The sequence below is a fragment of the Drosophila subobscura genome, chromosome A, assembly GCF_008121235.1.
Source record: "Drosophila subobscura isolate 14011-0131.10 chromosome A, UCBerk_Dsub_1.0, whole genome shotgun sequence".
NCBI classification, from domain to species: Eukaryota; Metazoa; Arthropoda; class Insecta; order Diptera; family Drosophilidae; genus Drosophila; species Drosophila subobscura.
The window spans coordinates 14006315-14028009 of record NC_048530.1 but is presented as its reverse complement, the minus strand read 5'-3'; the positions used below and the strand labels follow the sequence as shown (position 1 = coordinate 14028009).

The 21695-nt window shown below is 44.5% G+C and overlaps 1 protein-coding gene and 1 long non-coding RNA gene across 6 annotated transcripts; one reads left to right on the top strand and one right to left on the bottom strand.

Annotated features, from left to right (window-relative positions):
* Positions 1 to 564: 564 nt before the first annotated feature.
* Positions 565 to 20009, top strand: LOC117903107. Of its 5 annotated transcripts, XM_034814931.1 has the most exons (7): positions 13066 to 13091; positions 13204 to 13254; positions 13310 to 15389; positions 15454 to 15706; positions 15774 to 16996; positions 17050 to 17408; positions 19920 to 20009. In XM_034814931.1, the coding sequence occupies exons 1-5, from the start codon at positions 13081 to 13083 to the stop codon at positions 16745 to 16747; spliced, it is 3369 nt and encodes a 1122-aa protein (XP_034670822.1). In that variant the 5' UTR covers positions 13066 to 13080; the 3' UTR covers positions 16748 to 16996; positions 17050 to 17408; positions 19920 to 20009. The 5 variants fall into 5 exon arrangements, 2 of the variants coding, with proteins under 2 accessions (XP_034670822.1, XP_034670821.1); XM_034814930.1 differs by lacking the exon at positions 19920 to 20009 and having other exon boundaries at positions 17050 to 17776; XR_004649479.1 differs by lacking the exons at positions 15454 to 15706; positions 15774 to 16996; positions 17050 to 17408; positions 19920 to 20009 and adding exons at positions 565 to 776; positions 1687 to 2016 and having other exon boundaries at positions 12705 to 13254; positions 13310 to 13407.
* Positions 1693 to 3803, bottom strand: LOC117903148. The gene is made up of 2 exons (XR_004649484.1): positions 2855 to 3803; positions 1693 to 2777 (listed from the first exon to the last, which is right to left on the bottom strand). It is a non-coding gene; the product is annotated as an uncharacterized LOC117903148 (long non-coding RNA).
* Positions 20010 to 21695: the final 1686 nt, after the last annotated feature.

The window sequence follows — 21695 nt, the reverse complement described above, 5'->3', positions numbered from 1 at the left end:
ATAACTACATGATCCAAGGCAAACAAATTTTGCATCAGATGGCCTTGGCTGCCAAATCAAAATTGTCATAAATATGCTCTAGAATAATTCGTCAACGAATCAGATCTTCAGAAAATCCGAGTCGGGACTGTGAAAATACGATAAGCATTCAGTTATTTCATAAGCATTCATAAATTTAATACGTATTCCGGACTGTAGTGGCAGACCAAATTATTATTTTGAAAATAACCGCCGAGTTCGATACATTATATTGCTCCGTAAGAGCAGGGAGGAACGCAAAAACGAGTACAAGCGCTCGAAAAGGCAAGGTATGAACAACACGAAAAAACGACCCAGCAACATCAAACGGCACCCACGAGCCTTGCCTCAGCAACAATTTTCCATGGTTGTTGCCATACAATCAAGGTATGTGGCGTTTTAGGGTGAGTTTTGCCTCGCATGCCTTCTATATCCGTGGCCGATTCGACAGTGCGCCCCACCTCTGTTCTACCTTGCGGGCAACATGATTCCCAGCAACAATGTGTCGGCAGCCCGCCAGCGAAAACGGCCACATTGCCTGGCCGTCGCGTAAACGGTCCCACATAAAAAAACCCACAACAAAATCGGACGGTACGAGTCGCGGAAGACCGTTATCGTGTGTGCTCTGAAATTATTTTTGGTACAACTAAATTAACAATGAACAACGAGAAAAGAACCAAATACGCAACAACCAAACATACACGATAATCAAAATCAATCGACGCCCGTCAGTAATTATCGGAGAAACGCAGCGAATTGTATGCAAAATGTTTGTAGGCAGCGTAAATGGATGGTGGTGGAGGGGGCGGCAGGGCACGAATTAAATGTTTATTTGAACATTCTTCGTAAAATTCAAACATTCCTGGGCGCACTGCAATGAAACGACATTTCCCCTGGCTGACTTGACACATTTTCCCCTCATGACGGCGTTTGGGAGATTTTCATTCTATTAACTTTTTGTTCATTTAAATGCGAATGTTCGCCACAAGATATATGTACATGTATGCCATACATATATGTACATATCAATATTAGTAATATTAGATATGAATCAAAGGCTGGGGAACAACAGAAATGACGAAACGTTCTTCTTTTTCCCCCCTTGGCTCGGTCGAAAAAGAAATTCGCGGAAGACACGACAACGGACAACGACAACGACGACGACAACGTTGAAGGAAAGATTTTTACTCGCGTCCGTCGCGGTATACTTCAACTGTTTTTGAACTTTTATTGCGTGTTGCTCTTGCAGCCAGAGCGCCAAGCGACAAAGCCGCTGCCCGACGCGAGGGAGGGAGACCGATGCGAGAAACGTGTGTGCGAGAAAGAGAGAGAAGGCGGCCGCAGAGAGAGAGCATGCGCTCAAATGTTGCTTTGAGTGTGCGCGCGTGTGTCTGTGTGTGTGTCGAAACTGCGACGTTGTTCCGCGCTTTTCGTTCGTGTGGTGTTCACCGCCGCCGCCGCCGTAGACTCACACACTGAACGGCGCTGCTCTGCTCTGCCGTGGGCCCAATGCCATTGTGCTCTGCTCTCTCTGCGGCCGTTTTCGCCGAGGTCTTGTCGCTGTGTCGCCGCAACAGAGGAGTCTTTCACCCTCTCCACCACCAGGACCCCTTCCATTCTTGCTTGCTGTAATCTCATTTCCCTGATACAAATCAAAACAAATTGCAGATATATAAACAAGAATAGAAAGAAATCATACATTTTGCATATACACACAAACACATTTAACGATAAAGGAGAACAGACAAAGTGACAAAAAAGAAAACAAGAACAAGCAAAAGTAACGGCGAATTCTCGGAATCAGTCGCAGCAAGAGCAGCAGCAAAGGCAGCGGAGCGCAAGCGAGACGGCAGCACAGCTCCGCTGTGCAGAGCGCAGGAGAAGGAGAGTACTAGCACTAGCAGAGTTTGAGCCACCCTCACGCCCTGCACTGCCCCGCTGAAAAAGAGAGCGTTGCAACAAATATAAGCACACTACGACGCGACCTACTAAAAAAAGGTGATTTTTTGTTCAATTTCTATCTTATTATTTACCTCTCTTGAGTTTCATTTTAGTCTTTTTTAACACCTAAAAGCCCTAGATATAGTCTTGTAGAAAATCGAGTCGTGAATAAAATTTAACTTTTCTCTCTTTGCATCACTTCCTCTTGCGCTCTCGCTCAGCCAATTCGCCGACGATTTTTGTAGTTTATTTCATAACTTGTTTATTTTTTCATAATCACATGTTTTGGTTGCATCCCCACCCCCCGACCATGCCGCAAAACCAAAATTCAAATCGATTTTAGTTCCAAAAACAACAATAAATACTCTATTTTTCGATTTTCTGCCATTTATTCGCCTAATTTTTGCAGCTTTGTGGTCGGCGCTCACTTTCGTTGGCTAGCCACAAAGCGAACAGCGCAAGAGCACCGCAGAGATAAAGAGAGCCAGCAAGAGAGAGAGTAACAGCTGGTTAACAGGGCGCATTTACTTTACAGCATTGCCAAAAGTGTGAGTGAAACAATAAAACATTGACCAACAAAAAAAAAAGGATTGTAAAACCAAAATGTCTGCATTTTTCAATACTTTGATTGTTCTTTGTGGGCGGGGCGGGGTGGATAATTTCATCTTATCCTTACCACAACGGGAGAGACACAGATGACGTCATGTGGGGGGCCTGGGATCTGACTCTGTCGTTCACGGCTATTTTTATTCGTGCGAGAGTGTATCTCGCCGCGTGAGTCTGTGTGTATGTGTGCATTCCTCAAATAATTTTGCATTCTATAATGGAAAATAGCCAAAAGAAAAAAGAAATGGCTTTGAACGGCAATGTCGCACACACACATACACACACGCACTCAGGCAGACGCTGCTACTTTCTGGCCTGGCAACGCTACCCGCCGTAAACGTGCTCTCCGCCAGCCCCGCACCGCATCTTCGCTGACACACAGCACAGCCCCACTCTGGGGCCCTCTGCCGCGCTTTTCGAAAACGCTTCGGGCCGTGCTGGCGGCAGACTGAATGTTTTCATACATTGAAAATTTCAACGAACGGTACTGTGGTCGTTGGTCGTCGTCGACTCGCTGCCGCCGACGTCCGCTGTTGAATTCGCCGCGTGCCTCTCTCATTTGTTGCTTTGCTGTTTTGTAGCTTGTGGTTCGCTCTCTCTCTCTTTTCACTGATTTTTTGTTGCTTTGAAAGAAGTTTCTGGTAGCCTCCTTCACTAACCGCACTTATTAATTTAAATACGTTTTCTAGGGAATATCATATAAGGACTAACAATTTTAGGCGTTCATTATAATTTGTATTAGTAAGAGTACATATAATATAGATAAAGGGCAGCTCAATTTGCATGTTGGATGCCTTCCGTATCACATACACATACACATGCATGCATGTACATGTGTATTTTCAAATGTGTATAGCGATTGTGTCAATTTTCCTCGTGATGTAATAGATTTGTTGTTTGTTGTTGTAGGTGTGGCTTCTTGTTGCCCTCTCGCCCGCTTACGATTTGTTGTTCTTCTTCTGGTATATTCCACGTTTTTCCATGCAACGAGGTCATCCGCCCATACACATGTACACACACAGGCACATACTCTTTCAATAGCAGTCAACCCTAAAATAAATCGCTGTTGGTAGCAGTTGGTCTCGTTTTTGCCCATCTGCCTTTTGGGCAACCTGTCAGCAGCGATCGCTCTCCCACTTTCCTGCTGCTGCATCTCTCTTACTCTTGTCACATGTAATATGTAACTTCCGGCATGTCCTCTTTCTCTCTCCCGTTCTCGAGCTCGCTCTCTGCATAAATCAAATGTTCGATGCCCGCATGTTCGCGAGTGTTTGTATATACATACATATCTACATACATACATACATATGTATGTATGTACATGCATACTGGTTATGCTCTCTCTGTCTCTCTATCAGATTTCTGTTTGTTTATGTATTATTATTAAGCTATTTACTATTTTACTTCACACCCTTTTCGTACATTTTACAATAAATGTCTGCTCTAATGCTGTTGTTTTGCCTGCTCTAGAACTACATATTCGTTATGTTGTTTACAGTAGGTCCAACGATTATTCGTTAACCACAATAACATATCAATCGAAAGAAAGGTTTATTTTTTAAAATTATATGCCATGCAAATACAATAATATGCATTAATCATATTATTTATGGCTGATGTTGAGTATTGGGAAGTTTTTCCGTTTAGGGCGTACACATGTGGGACGTATGTATAAATGTGGTACCGAGTGTAAGTGGGCAAGTACATGCATAAATATGTATGCATGTATGTGTATATGTACATATACATATAAATACATATGTACATTGTATGTATAAGGTGGCCGCATTTTTTCAAAAAATGAGAGCACATAAAAACGATGGCTGCCTTCTCATAACTATTTACCCCGCGTTGCCCTTCCTGCTCCACCACCCACCGACTCCTCCGCAAATATGATTGATGTAACTGTGTTTGCGTTTGCATTTGCGTTTGTTTCCTTTTGTCTCTAAATTAAGACCCATTAAAATTAATTAAGATATTGACCCAGTTCGTCGTCAAGCGGCACAAATGGACAATTTACACTGTGACGTCATGTGCACTAGAAAACTGCATTAACATACTGTTACAATTTAGCAATAAAATTGCTTTATCTAGAGCACCCTGAGAGCGGGAGAGAAATAGAGAGAACCTCGTGGGTGAGAGCAACGATCGTTGTCTGAGCGGGGAACAGTAGCAACAACAGCAGCGGCAGCAGCAGAGTGCTTGCTGCCTGCCCATTCAATTGATTGTCAAGTTTATAACTTAACATCGACGTTGCTGCTGCTTGTGCTGTTCTACAGCTGGAATTTGTCCTCTTTTGCGGTTCTGTTAGCGAGCAAGTTGGTGAGGGGCAGTGGGGTGTGGGGAGACGCGGCATGTGATTTGCGATAAGAGTCCCTTTATTACTGTGAAATTTCCATCTGATAATTTATTTCAACATGTTTATTTTGTTAGGCTAAGCGTACGCGCGCACTCTCTCTTCGTTGCTCTTCTTGCTCTTTCTTTACGACCGTGAGAGTTTCGTTGAGCGTTGTTTTTGGTATCATCATCACCTGTTGTCGTTGTTTATGATTTGCTTCTCTTTTCCTCCCTAGCAATTAAAACCCAACAGTGTGAAGCCATTTCGTCTGCCCAAAAATAAGAGAAAAACCAACGGTAAAACCAGCTTGTTTTTTTTGGCAGAGCAGAAGCACAAACAATGAGTGTGTGTGTTTGCGTGTGACAGTGGGAGATGTCAACGGCGCCACTAAAAAAACCAACGCAGCGAAGACTCACCGCTGATTAACTGATCACCTTTGGAGAAACGGGGGAACAGGCAGGATGTACCAATTATGTTTTTCTTTATGCATTTTGATATCGTCCCACTATCGCAGGTGCCCACTGTAGCATTTCGCATTCTACATTGAAATTTCATTGATTTCAACTTTTACTTTCTTGCTTCTGGCCGCAGCAGCGCCAGCGGCCACAGCATAACTGTAAATGTTTTTGGACTTCTTCTTTGGTTGCTTTCGCTGCCTTCTTTCGAGCAGCAGCAGCAGCTGCGGCGTTGGCGACACCAGCAGCAGAACCAAAAGAGAACAGCAGAAAATCTGTGGCTCGGCCCGGTCCGGTCCGGCCTCTCCCTCACTATCGACGACGCGTATCTAGAACTGTGTCATGCATTCGAATAGATGTCGCAACGTACAGTGACCCCCTATTGGTGGTGGAGCCGCAGTTGCAGCTCAGGCAGTGCGTACACACCACAAAAAGAGATCCAATGCCGATTGGCAAGTGCTGTTGTTTCTCGGCTGTTGCTGAGTGCGTACACACCACAGGAGCCGGCATATTGTTGCTGGTCAACTGCCTCCAGTGCGTACACACCAACATGGAGTGGTTCTTTGGATGATTTATTGGAAACAAAACATAACAAGTTTCAAAACTTCGGAAAACGGAAAACGCTCGCTCTCGTGTGTGCCGAAGTAACTATTTAAATTATTGTGTGAGTGTGTGTGTGAATTGCAGAATTGCAGTGCAATCTGATCCACTATCATCTCAAAATCCAATGAAAACTGAGTCAGATGGAAGAAAAATACCTCGATTATAATATTCGTGTAGTCTCCAAAAATTTGGCAAAGTCATTCCAACGGCTATGCTATTCATGTGAGAGCTGCTTCAATATTTCAAGGCCAGCCACAGACACAGAGGCAGTGTCTGGCTGTATCCTACCTGTGATTCGGCCACGTGGCAGCAGCGACCCCAGACAACGGCAAACGAGCACGTTTTTGCCATTGTGTGTGTGTGTGTGTGTGTGTGTGAGTGTTGTGTCTGTGCTTGATGGGTTTTCATTATCCTGAAATATCAGGGATAAAAACTAATTGTAGATACTCTATATTTTAGAGGTTTCAATATTCGAAAATATTTATGATAACATTCTTCAAATGGTGGATTATCCTTCATTTATGTTTATTATTCCCTGCACATTTTTTGTTTGTTTCCCATCTCCACACGAACTAAAGAAGAGTCTTAAGCCACCAGTGTTTTTGCTATTGAGCGGGTGGAGCATAACTGTCTGGCTGGCACTCTCTCTCTTCCCCTGCTCTTGGTTCTGCTTATAACGGTTAATCATAACAAATCGACAGCTGTCTCTGTCTGTCTGGCTGCCTGTCGGAGGCAACGATGTTTGTGTGTGTGTTTGTGTGTGAGGACCTCGAAATGTCAACGACTTGGTTCTTTGTTCTCCTTTTTTTCTTGCTGATGTTCCTTTCTTCGTCTGCGCCTTCGTGATTTCTTATTTCGGCCCCAGACGAAGTGAAGATGATTCCCGTTCAATGACATCTCCAAAACGGTACTTGGGGGCAACACACTATTAGGGTTGATGCCATGTTCTACATACCATCATTTACTCGTACTCGTCTCGTACATAAATTCTTACTATATTGCAGTGTAGTGTACACTTTGGCCCACATTTCTATGTGTGTTTGAATATGAATGCCAGGCATTTCTCAACACTGGCGTCACGTACTCTTGACTATTCAACGACAACAAAAACAGTAGAAACAAATGCATTTAAAAGTCAGAAGTGACGAACAATATAATGTACTTTCTTGCATGGAATATATTATACAATAACTTGGAGCATGATATCGCACACACTCGCTGTCGCTGTCGTGCATTTCCGCCGGGCTGTGTGTCCCCACCCCCACTCATTAACTGTCCGCCTCTAGAGCACAGCCTTTGTATGATCTAATCCTCAATGAGAAAAGTTAGACTGCACCTGGATATAATAGCTTATATTTCTTATCTTATAGCTTATCAAGGAAGGCGCATGAGTGTGGTTGGCGCTTTTCCTCAGCTGACTGCTGGCTGCATCTTATCGTTGCCAACGCGATCGTGGCATCGGCCATGGTCAAGTGCAGAATCCAGCCGTAAATACACGCAACACACGTGCCCCTCCATCTCTCTCTCTGTCTATTGCCAAAACGATGACGCACTTGGCTAGGTTGCCGGTCTCTCTCGATCGTCGATAGTTTCTGCTCGCTCTCTCTCTCTCTCTTCTCTCTCTCCGGTTTGGTCTCTAGGGAAACCCGTTTTTCTTGAATGTGCAGTGGCTCTCTATTTGCCCGAGAGTGCTAAGAAATAGATGCTGTAATTTTTGGTCGTGAGTGGGAAATTAGCTTCGACTCGAAACGCCCCGCCAATGAGGTCACAGTGAAAACGCTGTGACTCGTTACTCGTCGTGACTCGTGAATGGGTGGGCGATGAGATCACTGGAGGAGTGACTAACTCTTCTTCGAATGATGAAGAACGAGGGGGATTGCCCTCGATGTGTGTGCGAGTGGGTGTGATGGAGCTGAATCCAATGCTGAATGGCGGGGGCGCAGGGCTACCATCCCGAAGGCTGTCATTGCCTTGATATCTTATGTAAAATTTTGCAGTGTTTCCGCTCTTACCAACACTGCGCCTGACAGCTGATGATGGCGGCACCCAGCTGTGTGGGCTGAACAATGACAACAGGGATAGGAGGGAGGATTGCATTGAACAGCTGGCGTGTCCCAGTTCCGTTTTGTCTGCCACTGACACATCCCTGTCTCTCGTTCTCTCTTTGTGAATATTACTTTTATTTCCCCCCAGAAGAGCGCCACTAAATCGTGTATTAAATCAATAAACTTTTGCGTGTATTTATGCCTTCTTTTGGCATTTATACTCCGTCACATTTTGTATTGCTCCTTAGTCATTGTTTGGCACTCATTTGGGTCACTGCAACGTTGCTGCAAGGCCATCCCACGCACACGCACATGCACCTGTTGTTGGTACGAGAAACTTTTCCGTTTCCGTTGCCACACTGCAAACTTTACAGCACTGGCTGTGGCCAGCCTGGAACGAGGCAGAGCGCTGTCTGTTATATGACTGCTGGAACGACGGAGCGACAGCTGTCGCTTGCAACTGAGTGCAAACTCCGCCGTTGAGTCATCCTCACGAGGCAGGTGTCTGGGAGGGGGGCAGGACACCAAACGTCGAAATGTCTACTGGATAATACACAAAACCGAAATGAAGGTTTAAATTCAAGATTTTTTAATGGGAAGTTCAATTAAATGTGGATGCCAGGGTATTAGGATGGGTTGGGTTTGGGCTTGAATTCGGTTTCGGGTTCCATTGAGGTTGTTGATTATCCAATTTTTGTTTTGTTCGTTATTTTCGTTGAGGTTTAATGGATTTATGTGGCAAAACATATGATAAATGTCTTCACTGTTCGTTCTCTTGTTTCTGGTTCTGCCTGATAATCGTGTGTCCACCACGACGACTCCCCTCGAAAATATGGAGCGGAAGCAGTGCTCACTGCACACTGAAAAAACCAACCCTGGGCTGGGCTGGGCGTTTGGCGTACAAATTGCATGATTCCGTTCCCCCTCGGTGTCTGTCGAGCACGTAGCTCACATTTCAAAGCACCCTTCCTCGTATTGCAGTGGTCTTTCAGCCCGATTCCCACACCATACAGAGCACACAAAGAGAGAGAGGATATTGTAGCATTATTCATTATATATTCTTGGTTTATCGGCAGCGATATCGGCTACAATAATTTTCAGGAAATGCTTGATTGATTTTTAATGCCAATTATGAGGCGTTATGCGGGCACAAGAATAATCTATTTAATGTGCGACAAAGTTTGCGCTCAGCCTTCTCATAGATTTATTCAAATACTGAAACGCACAAACGATCAAAAAGCAACAGAGAACACAGTCGAATAAACCAATAAAAACCAACACCGAAAATGGGTGGCAAACAGTTGTCGTCGTCTTCGTCGTTGTCGTCGCTGTCGTTGTCGTCGCTGTCGTTGTTTGCTGTGTGGCCTTGAACCTGAATTTCGCAGTTCATTTGCGTCTCTCGGCTGCTCTTTGTTGTTGCTTGGCTGCCTTCATTATTAATATTAGTATAATGCCTTTTGTTTAATACACCCAACCACCCAATCCCCTATTAGCACTCGCTCTGCTTCGCTTTTTGAACAGAGTTCGTATACCTCCACCTGATAATTGTAGAGCAATATATGTACAATAATCATAGCCCATCGATGGCCTAGATGTTGGGAATGAACTGTGTTGGGATCCGCCCCCCCTTAAGAAGAACCAACCGAGGGGCTCTGTTGCATTACACGTTCTATGATTATTTATCCAGACTATTCCTCGTTTTAGCGTTTATCCTACACGATTCTGTTGATTCTCGTTTCAGCCTCATGCTTGTGTGCTTGCCTACGTTTTTTTTCACACATTCTCTCGCTCTCTTGGCTTGGCTTCTTTGCGCACCTTTGTCTGCTCTGTGCTTGTGTCTCTCGCCTTTTGGGTTAATGAACTGCATTTACCATACGAGAGTATTTTATGTGTAGCATTTACCCCCGGTATGTACGGGCATATCTAGGGGTCTCTGGGCTCTGGGGCTCTGCGTGAATTTTATATTCAATTTCATTTCACATTTTCGCTTGTTGTGACAGCCTGCCCGCCTGCCTGCCCGCCTGCCTGCATGAATGTAGTATATTTATTTATTTGAAACATCATCAGAATTGCTGCCCCCACGGATGCACACTGATGATGATGTTGTTGCTGCTGCATTTCGAGTGTTGTGGCATTTGCTAGCATGATTTTAATTTCGATTTCAACACAAACATTTGGGTGAAATCATCGAATGCTTTGTAAATATTTTCAAATATGTACTACTCGGGCGGGGGGATTTCGATTCATTCTTTATTGAAACTCAAGCAGTGGACGACGGTTGGGGCATTTTATTTGCATTTATTGTGAATTTGTGTGCTCCCTCTCTCACTCGCTTTTATTGCTTCCTATTTTTGACCCGCGCTGTTGTCGAGCTGGTAAAAATAGCCAACGATTCCGATTCCGATTCCGATGCCGTGCCGTGAGCCGTGGCCCAAACAAAGCGTCTCAAAAAAATGTGTCTGCGTCATGAGAGGAGGGGCAACACTGACACAACTTGTACATGTGTATGCAGCATGCTACGTGCCACACACGGGCATTGTCTGGTCTAGGCGATGACGCACCTGTGGGCACACTGGCCGCCAAAGGATAGCCGACATTATCCTCCCCCAAAATAGCTATCTTTAGACATAAATACTAAAAAATAAAAATACGAACGAACTATTACGAGTTTATCTACCGGAAAACTCAGCGAATCTTTATTTTTAATTGCCTGAAAGGCACTGCATTTGCCAAGCACTAAGCACCAATATTTGATTGATTTACTATAAAGTTTCTTTCAAAATAAAAGTGTTTATCCGGGTAAAAACTTGTGTGAATACCAAAATAGAGTCTTTTGTGGGTCACCCAGAAACTGGAGACACAGACAACACCCACACCCATGCACACGAAGAAGACTTCGGATAACTTATAGACGTCGTCGTCGTCGTCGTCGTCTTTCACTTTCATTTCGTATACGAATGACCAGGCATTGGCGTTGGCATTGCCCCATTCCATACCCTTACTTTTAGAGCGCAGAAAATAGTGATGGAAACGCCCCAGAATTTAGAACAAATATACGGGAGATATTTATCCCTTTAGTTCCCATTCTAGATATTACAATGAATCACAGTTAAACGATCTCCAGCTGATGGGGTGGGGTCGGATGAGACACAATCTACATCGTTGTGCTCTCTCTCGTCTGTACATAAATACATCCGGCCAAGCAGCGTAACAGAAACAGAAACAGAACCAGAAACAACAACCACAACAGCAACAATACAATTTATGATAAATTTGTTATCTGTCCCTCTCTCCCTCGCTCTGGGTGTCGAACTTGCAACCGGAAAGTGCTCGTGGAATTATGAGAATTTACTGAACAAATTCTATTGCCAGAGTGGCACCGGATATGTCCAAAGGGGGGATTGCACTTTTCATAGGGGCGTGTGGGCGTAAAACCCTTGAGCTTTTAGCACTGGTAATTATGCAACACTGGCTGTTGTAATCAGCTTAAAGAAGGCCATAAATATCAAACAGTTCTGCAAGCATTTCCATAGAATAATTGTTGCATCTCCCATCCACCATAGTCGTTTTTCATATAAGGCCCATATACAATGTTTAGCCGCAGAGTCGTGTGTTCTCTTTTTTAATGATTTGTCCTAGATGCCAGGGAATTCGGGTCGAGGTCCCATCTTTCGCTACACTGCCAGCGAAACAATATTTCCGTTCGTATCAATGTGTATGTGCATGTGCATGTGCATGTGCGTGTGTTTGTGTGTGTGTGCATATTCTTTTAATTTATGGCAATTTGCTAATTTGCAATAACAATTTCATTTGCACTTTGCTCCTAAAATAGCACATCCTCTGCCTGCTGTTGCTATTGCTGTTGCACTGCTTCGTTATTGCACTGCTTTAATCTGCTCAGCCTCTGCCTCTGCTGGTGCTGCTGCCCTGCTATGGCAGGGTTTATTTTGTGTTTGCAAGGTGGCTCATACATCCTGTTGCAGAAGCGATGTAAGGTTGCTCGTGAGAGCATTGTCGGCTTTTGCCTCACCTTTAATTAATCCACTTTGCGCGTATGCATTTGATTTGTTGATGCCTCAATGACGTTTACTGCTGCTGTTGCTGCTGCGTCGACGCTGTGCTCAATTGGGCAGGCAGCGTGTGAATGTGTGTGTGTGTGTGCTTCTATGCGTGTGCGTGCCAGTTTTTCGAATGCGCGTCCTTGACCCAGAAGCTGTTGCTGTGTTGCGCCTGCAACTCCCCAAATACAGCCCACACTCGTCGCCTTGCCTCCCTCATCAGCTGACGATCCTAGCAGCTGGCTAACAGTACGTAACATAACATAACATAACATATGTACCCAATGTTACTAACAGTCGCCTTCTACATTCTTGCACAGGCGACAAAAATGTCAGTGTTAACTGCAGTAACATTGCAGTGTTAAAAGGCGTTACAAATTTCAGTTGGCGCCTGCATATCGACGGGGCTTATCGATTGACACAACAAACTGTCAAATATGCTTGCCAGTTGTCACTTGTTAAATTTGTCTAAAATTGAATAGTTCACATTTTGTCGTAGCTGCCGGTTGGAAAATATCCAGCGCTAAACTGAGTGACTAAGTAATTGCAATAACCAAATGTTTAACCTAATCCCGGTCCAAAAATTCACCGCTAATTTCCGTTTAAATTAATTTTGTGCATTTTTTCGATCTACTTGCAGACTGCTAAAAGGAACAACAACTCTACAGATAGAAACTAAAAACAAACAGGAGAAGAAAGACTAGAAATAATCATAATACCAATAAAACCACACACACACACACACACACAAACACACACAGACAGACACAACTTAAGTGTAAAATTGCAAGAGAAAAAGCAAAAAAAGTATTTTCGGCAGCGAACAGACAGATTACCACAAATATTACATTGAAAGCAAATCACCTTTAGCCTTATATACACACAGAAGAAAAAGAAAAACAAAGCAAGCAATACTTGATAGATCGTAGATCCCCCCCCGGCCCGAAGGTTGGAGCAAGAGAAAAAAGAGCAAAGATTCAGGATTCCAATATTCAAGCTAAAGAAAAATTGTCAAAATGCCGGATTCGTAAGTAGAGTAGAACACACACAGGCACACACACACGAACACCACAGATCCACACAGTTGTAGAACATTTGTATTTGGAACAACAACATTAACTGGCACCCAACTCCCGCAGAGGGAAACACATTTTCATACTCTACGAATCGGGTCGCGAGCCCGACCACAGGTAAGAGCCCGTCCACCCCATAAATATTTAATATTAATGAGAAATTGTATTGCAGCAAGCATTGCAAATCAACCGTCTATCAAGTCAACAAGAAAGGACATTCGGCTGCCCTCTCCCTCAGCCTTGAGATCGTCGAAGACCAGAAGGGAGTGCACCGCATCCAACTGACTGTATTGGTAACGGCATTCGAGAGCAGCGAAGGAAGCAGCGAAGGAAGCAGCGAAGGAAGCAGCGAAGGAAGCAGCGAAGGAGTCAGCGGAGTTCCAGCTTTGGTAGCTGTGCCAGTCGATGCCAACAGTCCGAAAACAGACGCACACTGTGTGGCCTCCACAGAAACCCAATTGGCTCTTATCCGAGGCCTAGTCGAGTCCTTTGGCATCATTTCCCTGGATAAGCAGCAGGAGCAAGAGCAAGAGCAAGAGCCAGAGCCAGAGCCAGAGCCCAACAAACCGCAAACAGACGAGCTCAACGAACAGTCGTCGGTGGCCGCAACAGAAACCGAATTGGATCTAATCTTTGGTCGCATCGAGTCTGTCGTTGCCGTTTCCCTGGATGAGCAGCAGCGACTGGCAAAGGAAACGAAGCAGCTGCAACAGGAGCTGGAAGAGTTGCAGCAGGAAGAGGAGAAGCTAGAAGAGCAGCCACAGCCACAGCCAGAGCTCGACCCTGGTGCAGAAGTGGAGCTCGTGTCCGCCAACGTAACGCAAACATCAGAGAAGGAAGCGGAGCTTCAAGTGGAAGCGTCTGCGGAAACTGCCGCAGTCAACTCTGATACCGATTATCTGGAAAATCTAGGACCATCACAGCTCTTGGCGTGTTGGGAGCAAAACAAGAAGGACAAGCAGCAGTCGGCCAGAATATTGCAGCTGCTCGAGCTGCGCACGAAGGAGGCGGAGCAGAGGAACGCAAAACGAGCACTGCGACATCAAGAGCGCTTGCTGCAGCTTCAAGCAACTTACAAGATAAGGAACGTCCAAGAGCAGGCGCGCCTTCGTCAGGAGAGTAACTGGCAGATAGAGCAGGAGGAGGAGAAGGCCGCAAAACGATTGGCGGCACTGCAGAAGGACTTCGATCATCAGGTACGCGTGCAGCAGAAAGCGGCGGAAAAGTTACGCGAGAAACAGGCGCTGCAGAAGCAGTTGAGAGAGCGCGAAGAGAGGGCCAAGCGGGAGGCAGAGAACGAACAGAAGCTCCGCCGCGAGCAGCAGTTGATCGAAGAGGTAGAGGCGGCCAAGAAGCGCCGGCAGGAGCGGGCGGACAGCGAGCAACGCGAGCAGCTGAAACACTTTCAACTTTATCAATTACTGCACTTGGGCGCATCAAGCAGCGATTCCTCCTTCGACCATCAGCATCAGCATCCGCACGAGGAGAGCTGCAGCTACAGCCTCAGCAGCCGCTCGACGACACTCTCCACAGAATCCTGCTTGGGCTCGTCGCTGATGCAAAACGAAATGGTTAGCATACCGATGGCCAATCTGAATGGCGGCCTCAAGGCGGCGTCTGGATCGGCCGGTGGCTCCTCGACTGGCGGCGGCGTTCGATACTTTTCACAGTTCAGCAAAGGTGGCGTCTCCAGCAGCAGCAGCAGCAGCACAACCACCACGCTGGTGCACCAGCAGCGCAGCAATGGGGGGGAGCTTTATGCCAATGGCCGACTGGGTGTCATGCGCATCAAATCGGAGCAACATGACTTGCTGCTGGACTCGTTGACTGCCATCAAACCGGAACTGATTAACGCAACGGAGCCCAAGGCAGCGCAGACACCACCAGCACCAGCGGCAGCGGCAGTGGAAGCCACAGCAGCAGAGTCACAGTCACAGCCAGCAGCAGAAGCCGAAGCCGAATCGGAAGCAGAAGATGCTCCCATCGCCCTGCTCAGCAGCCCACAACAGGCAGCGGAGGCAGCGGAGGCATCAGCCGACGATCCCGAGCTGGACATTGTCATCAACAATGTGGTGTGCTCGTTCAGCGTGCGCTGCCACCTCAAGCTGCGCGACATTGCGCTGCGCGGCAACAATGTGGAGTATCGCAGGGAGAACGGCATGGTGACCATGAAGCTGCGACGGCCATACACAACGGCATCCATATGGTCATCCGGCAGGATCACCTGCACGGGCGCCACCTCCGAGGTGATGGTAAGTGCCAGCAAATCAATCGAAGCCAAGCCCATTCCCATTACCCCATTATCCCATTTTGTAGGCCAAAGTGGCTGCCAGACGGTATGCCCGATGCTTGGGCAAGCTCGGCTTTCCCACACGCTTTCAAAACTTTCGCATCGTGAACGTTCTGGGCACCTGCAGCATGCCCTGGGCCATCAAGATTGTCAACTTCTCGGAGAAGCATCGCAAGAACGCCAGCTACGAGCCGGAGCTGCATCCGGGCGTCACATACAAAATGAAAATGCCCAAAGCCACGCTCAAGATCTTCTCCACGGGCAGCGTGACAGTCACAGGTGAGTCCAGCAAGCTTCCAGTCGGGCTTTAACTATAACTTGATCCACTCGTCTGTGTTTTCCTTAGCCGCTTGCGTGAATGATGTGGAGTCTGCCATACAGCATATTTATCCGTTGGTGCACGAGTTCAGCAAGCAACGTTCGCCCGAGGAGCTGCAGCATCTACGCGCTAAACAGAACAAAAATGCGGGCATCAGTGGCAAAGTGGCCGGCGCCAAGGGCGCGAGCATTGCCAGCACCATCACCAATGCCAGTGAGACGCGCGAGCTGCAAGATGAAATCCTAACGACTGCCAAGCTGCAGTCGCGCCGCGATATTCTGGTGAATGCCACCGCTGCCCACGCAAAGACAACGCCCGGCAATGCGGCCGAGGATCTGGTGAATGCGCCGGTGAGCAATGTGCAGCGGCTGAAGCAGATCGAATCGTATCGCCAGCTGTCGACGCAGACGCAGGAGGAGCGCCGCCACATACCCTTCCCAAGGGACAAGTCGGAGTCGGGGCTGTTCCCACACTCGAATCCCAGCACGCCGCCGGGCGACAATATCTGTGCCAATGCCCGGCGCCGGGCCACCGAGTGTTGGGCCACCAAGCTGTTGCACAAGCGGCCGCGCTACAACGATCCCAGCCCAGTGGGATCGGCCGGCAAGCCAGCGACGACGAAGACGAGCGCCATCACCTCTTCCACCTCCAATCCCGCCAGTCAAAGCACAACCAACAGCACACCCGCCACAGGCACAGGCACAGCCACAGCCCTTGCTGGTCCCATTCTGCCGCTATCCTCGCTGACGCCCATCGGCAGCAGGCCCTTCAGCATGATCGGCTCGCGCACAATTGTGCCTGCCGCGGGGGCCATCATCAAGATCAAGCAGAGCTGCATCAAGCCACTGAACCGCAATGCCCTGGCCGCATTCACCGCTGCCTCCAATGCCACAGCCACTGGAAATTCTAGTCTTGGAGCTGCTCCTGCTGCTGCCACAATCAAGAGGGAGCAACAATCAAGCTGCAACTCCGATGTGGATGTGGAAATGGGCTGGCCATGATGTGGACTGATGGTTGAATGATTCACACAGAGAGAGAGCGAGAGAGAGAGAAAAAGGAACAATATATCGTCGTTGCCTATGCCAAAATATATAGAAATTAGCAGAAAAGAAAACCCAAACACACAAAAACAAAACGCAAGGAAAGGGATTCGCCCTCTCCCCTTGTGTTCTCTGCATTTAAAACGGAGGAGGACACAGCATCGAAAGAGAAACGCAACTAAAACAAGAGCCAAAAATAGAATACTTAAGGTGAGTAATGCCAAGCAATAAGTGGAATAAACTTTAGCATTTTTCGCTTACAGATTTATGTTAGTTTGCAACCAACAAGTCCACAACATCCACAGATCATAGATGATGGTATTACCCCTTACCATGCGCATTCATCACTCAATTTGTAACTGAAGATCCGACTTAGATGTAAAAATAAAAAGATGTACGAAAAGGCAATATTCGTTTATAATACGTAGAGACATACGGCTACGTTGCTCCCCACCCCCCCACATCCCATCCATCCCTTTATTTACTTTATAATTATCATAAATAGTCGGTTTTTTTTGTGTAATTTAGTTTCTGTATATTTAGTTAGTTAATTTATGTGAACAAACCACCGCCTAACGAAAGAGAAATACTGTAAAATGAGAGAGAGAGAGAGAGTTGGAGAGTGGAAGAAGGAGCACCATTCAGCAGTCAATCCCCCCCGCACCCACAATCCAAAGCCAAGCCTTAAAAAATAAGCAATAGAAAGTGCTCTTTAGCGGAGCAAAAGAGAAGGCGCACTCAAGTGCCTTTAATCACACACACACACCACACACTCACACACACACACACACATGTAATAAATATTTTGTAACTTTACCTAGAGCCGCCTTAAACCAACAGAAAAAATTAATGCAAGCAATAGAAGCACTCAAGTGCCTTCCAAACGATTCAAACACGAGACACGAAAACACACTCAAGCCCACAATCAAAGCATCAAGCAGTCCAGTCAAGCAGTAAATTGATTTGTTTTCCTTCTTCGAATAGAAGACCCAAAAAACAAAACAAAAAACAAAACCACAAACACAATTTAGGCTAATTTCAATAATAATAAGAATAATATATTTATAAATATAAATATATTTCCTATTCTTTTGTTTTCGCTCTAAGTTCAATGCTAAACTTAAGTTAAAAAAAAAGAAAAAAACTTCTAGTAGGGGAAAAAAACAAACACAAACAATTGTTCGATTCAAACATAAACAATAAGGTAAACATAAATTGACTATAAATGTAAGCATGCGGAAACACACCTATATCTGGTCACTTGTAAACCAATAACAAACAGAACTAATGCTATGGAACTATGTTAATATATTTGTAATTATGTTTAGTTACACACACACACACACACACATACACATTACACATATACTTTATACATTGCATACCACACAAAGAAACAACAATTATCATGCTAGCCTTAGACTCAAATACCCAAAACAGATGACGATTACCGATTAGCAATGACGGGACGATAATTCTAAGTGTTTATTCTTAATGCAATAAGTTTATTCTACTTCTAACAACTATTACACACACACACCCAAACATTGATCGATTCATTTACAAATATTTATGCATTGACTCTTTTTTTTTTGTTTATTTGTAATTTATAATGTAATTTCAAAAACCAACTTAAGTCTAGAGCTAGAAACTTGTTCCTGTGTTGTTGAAAAATCGAGAAATGAAAGCAAAAGCGCGTACATTTAATGCATATACACTCTACACACATGCAGGCATGCAAGAAAAATACGTACATACTTTAGTTAAGTCAAATCAAAATCAAGTAACGAAAAGCAAACCAACAAACACGAATCGTTAGCAATAATAAAACAAACAAGTGACGGAATAACTTATCAAACCATAAACAACACACAAAAGCAAGCAGAGCCAAAGCAAGCAGTCGACAAACAGCAAACAGCAAACAAAACAAACACAAAAATGAATCCAATACTCTCCCCACGCCAGGCAGGCCACAGAGTGTTCTCTGCTGCTCACCACCATAGGTAGATGGTCGTGCAAATAACCGTTTGTTTTGCAATGCGATTATGGCGTGCCTTCAGCCTTCGATAAGCAATTAACAGTTATACATATACATATAAGCAGTAAAGCCGCAAGCAGTAAGCAGCAAGCAGTGTAGACAAAAGAAACAAAAGAATGAAGAGAAATAAGAGAAATAAGCAAAAAGCACTAGCCAATTGTACAATCAATCAATCATTTAAATAGAACTCGCAGACAGCCACCCCAATCCACCCTCGATATGGAATGCAATGTGTGGGGTGGGTGCTATCAGAAGATCATACATATTTAGGCATAGGATTTGTTGTAAGAATTGCCTCAGTTTCTCCATAGGTATCTACCATAAGGCATACATAATCACACCCTCGAGAGACCGCAGACATATGAGAACCCCAAAAACATATTTCTGTTGTGCTTATGCTTTTCATATCGTTCATACTCTAAGCATAATCAAAGCATCATATTTCATTTGCTAAGAAAACCAAAACCAACAGTACCCAATACACACATACATATATATATGTTTTTATATCGGAATATGCCTTTAGGGAACAAATTGCAAAAAGAAAATATGCGGAAAGTGTTGAGGAACGTTGTAAACAATTGCAAAAATCTAAGTGCTTGAAACTAGAGTTTAAGAGTAGATCCTAAGACACCAAATCCCGCAACACAAGCATTAACCAATTGAAAACGGAATACTAATTGCTAAGCCAAAATGCATAATAGACCCTAGAAGAGTAGCAAGTAAATGATGGAGATATCCCGAACTGTTGTTGAAACACACGAAAAAAGAGAGTAAATAAACAACAAACAATTCTATAGGCACTACAACAAATATTACAAATAGTTGAGATTCTTATTGAGGTTTAAACTTTAAACTGCCTTTGAATATAAACAAAAGCCTACAACTATAGGAAATTTATATACACAAAAAAATGGAAGAAAGAAATGAAATGCTTAGCAGAGGAGCAAATGAATTATGCTTATGATTATGATTATTGAATTACATACATATGTAGTAAGACCCACAAAATCGTACTAATTTAATGCTATGCTACTTTATGTAATAACAATAAACCAACAGAGAAAGACCACAAAAATTAGTTGTAGAAGAGAGGAGAGGAGAGGAGAGTAGAAGCCAGGAGCAACACGCCTAACTAATGTGTATTTGGTTTCATATATAGAAAACACTTTTCGAAAGAAAACATTTATATAGTATACACCACAAAACAAAGCAAACATATTGTAAACGTACGAGTATATATATATTTTTTATTATTACGTATTTAAACAACAAAAAAAAAACCACAGAAAGGAGAGAACAATGAATAATGGTGTGTAGATTTAGGATGATGAAGAAACTATGATAAACAAATGGAGAAAAGAAAAATCAACAAAATAGCATAATTCTGTTTTTGTTTTTGCCGTAAAGACTGCATTATACCAACAATTAATTATACACAATTATTATATATAAACGTTTATATATAATAAATAATGTGTAAACACGATCGACAGAGAGAGAGAGAAAAGAAAAGAAAGAGCGACGACAGATGGAAGAAAGGAAACATATTTAGGCATTAAAACAGAACAATTGATAAATAAACATACAAAAAAGAAACAAAACAAAAAAATATGAAAAAAATGCAACAAAAATCAAGAAACATTTATTTACCAGCACTGGACCAGAGAGAGAGAGAGAGCGAGAGCGAGCCTTTGGGGCTGTATAAAGTAAATGCGAGAAGCAAACAAGATAATGATGTGAAATATCAAAATGGGGCATGGGGTTGCCCTTCCATTCATAGTTAAGCAAATGTGGAATCGTCTCGGATTCCGTGATGTTTGTTTGATTTTTCAAGAGTTTGCAATTGTTTGCATCTACTATATCAAGCAATTTCCTATATACATATATCTACCACACACAAAAAAGCAAAGAACTCCTCTGGCATACATATGTTTAGTCTGAGTCTGGGTCTTGCTCAATTGAGCGAAACCCTGCTGAAACCTGCATGGAAGTCCGAACTGCAATCCCAACACAAAAGCCAACCAAATGAAAGCAATTTGTTTGAATAAAACTCCAATTATATAAATATGTATGTGCGTTCTTTCATTTGAAATTTATTAAATGCGTTCCAGGATTTTGCATGCATCTAACAGGGAATTAACAGTGGTCGGTTAAGCCTATGTTAAGCATGTAGCAGCATGTTAAGCCACCTGGTGTCATGCATGCATAACTACAGTAAATGTAAATCTCTTTCGCGTAAAGCAGTGCATGTTGCCAGAGCGTGGCACCGACAACAAAAATAACAAAAGCACGCGGATGGACTCATTATTCAAACTTTATTACTATATAATTGCATGTGATCTTCAGTCAGAATCAGCTGGAAGTGGTTTCCCAAGCTGCTCGATGAGTGGACGCAGCGATTTACAGCCAGCAGTGTCGATTTGCTCGGTGGCTCCCTTCAGTACGGCAGCCTCGGCTTCCTTCTGGAGCGAGTACTTCATGGCCTTCAGCTCGCTCTCCAGGCACAGCTTCAGCTCCTCAACACCAAACGAACGGAAGTTTATCGGGGTGGTGGCGTCCGACAGGCCCTGAAGGAGCTTCTGGTGCTCCTCCAGGTGCTGTTTCTCCAGGTTGAAGATGTAAACAACCAAAACCGTCTGAGGCGCCATCGTGTCGTCGAGCATGCCTTCGCGATTCAGAATCATTTCGTTGTAGATGGGCACAACGTCCTTGTCATCCACTTGCAAGTCGTCAATGACATGAATGTTCCTGCCGCAGCTCGACAATTGATTTATGAAGTGGCGCAACTTGCGGAACTTCACGACCTCGTCCTTGCCCGTTACCATTGCCTTGCTGTTCCACGAGAAGCTGCGCACATTCTGGGGCCAC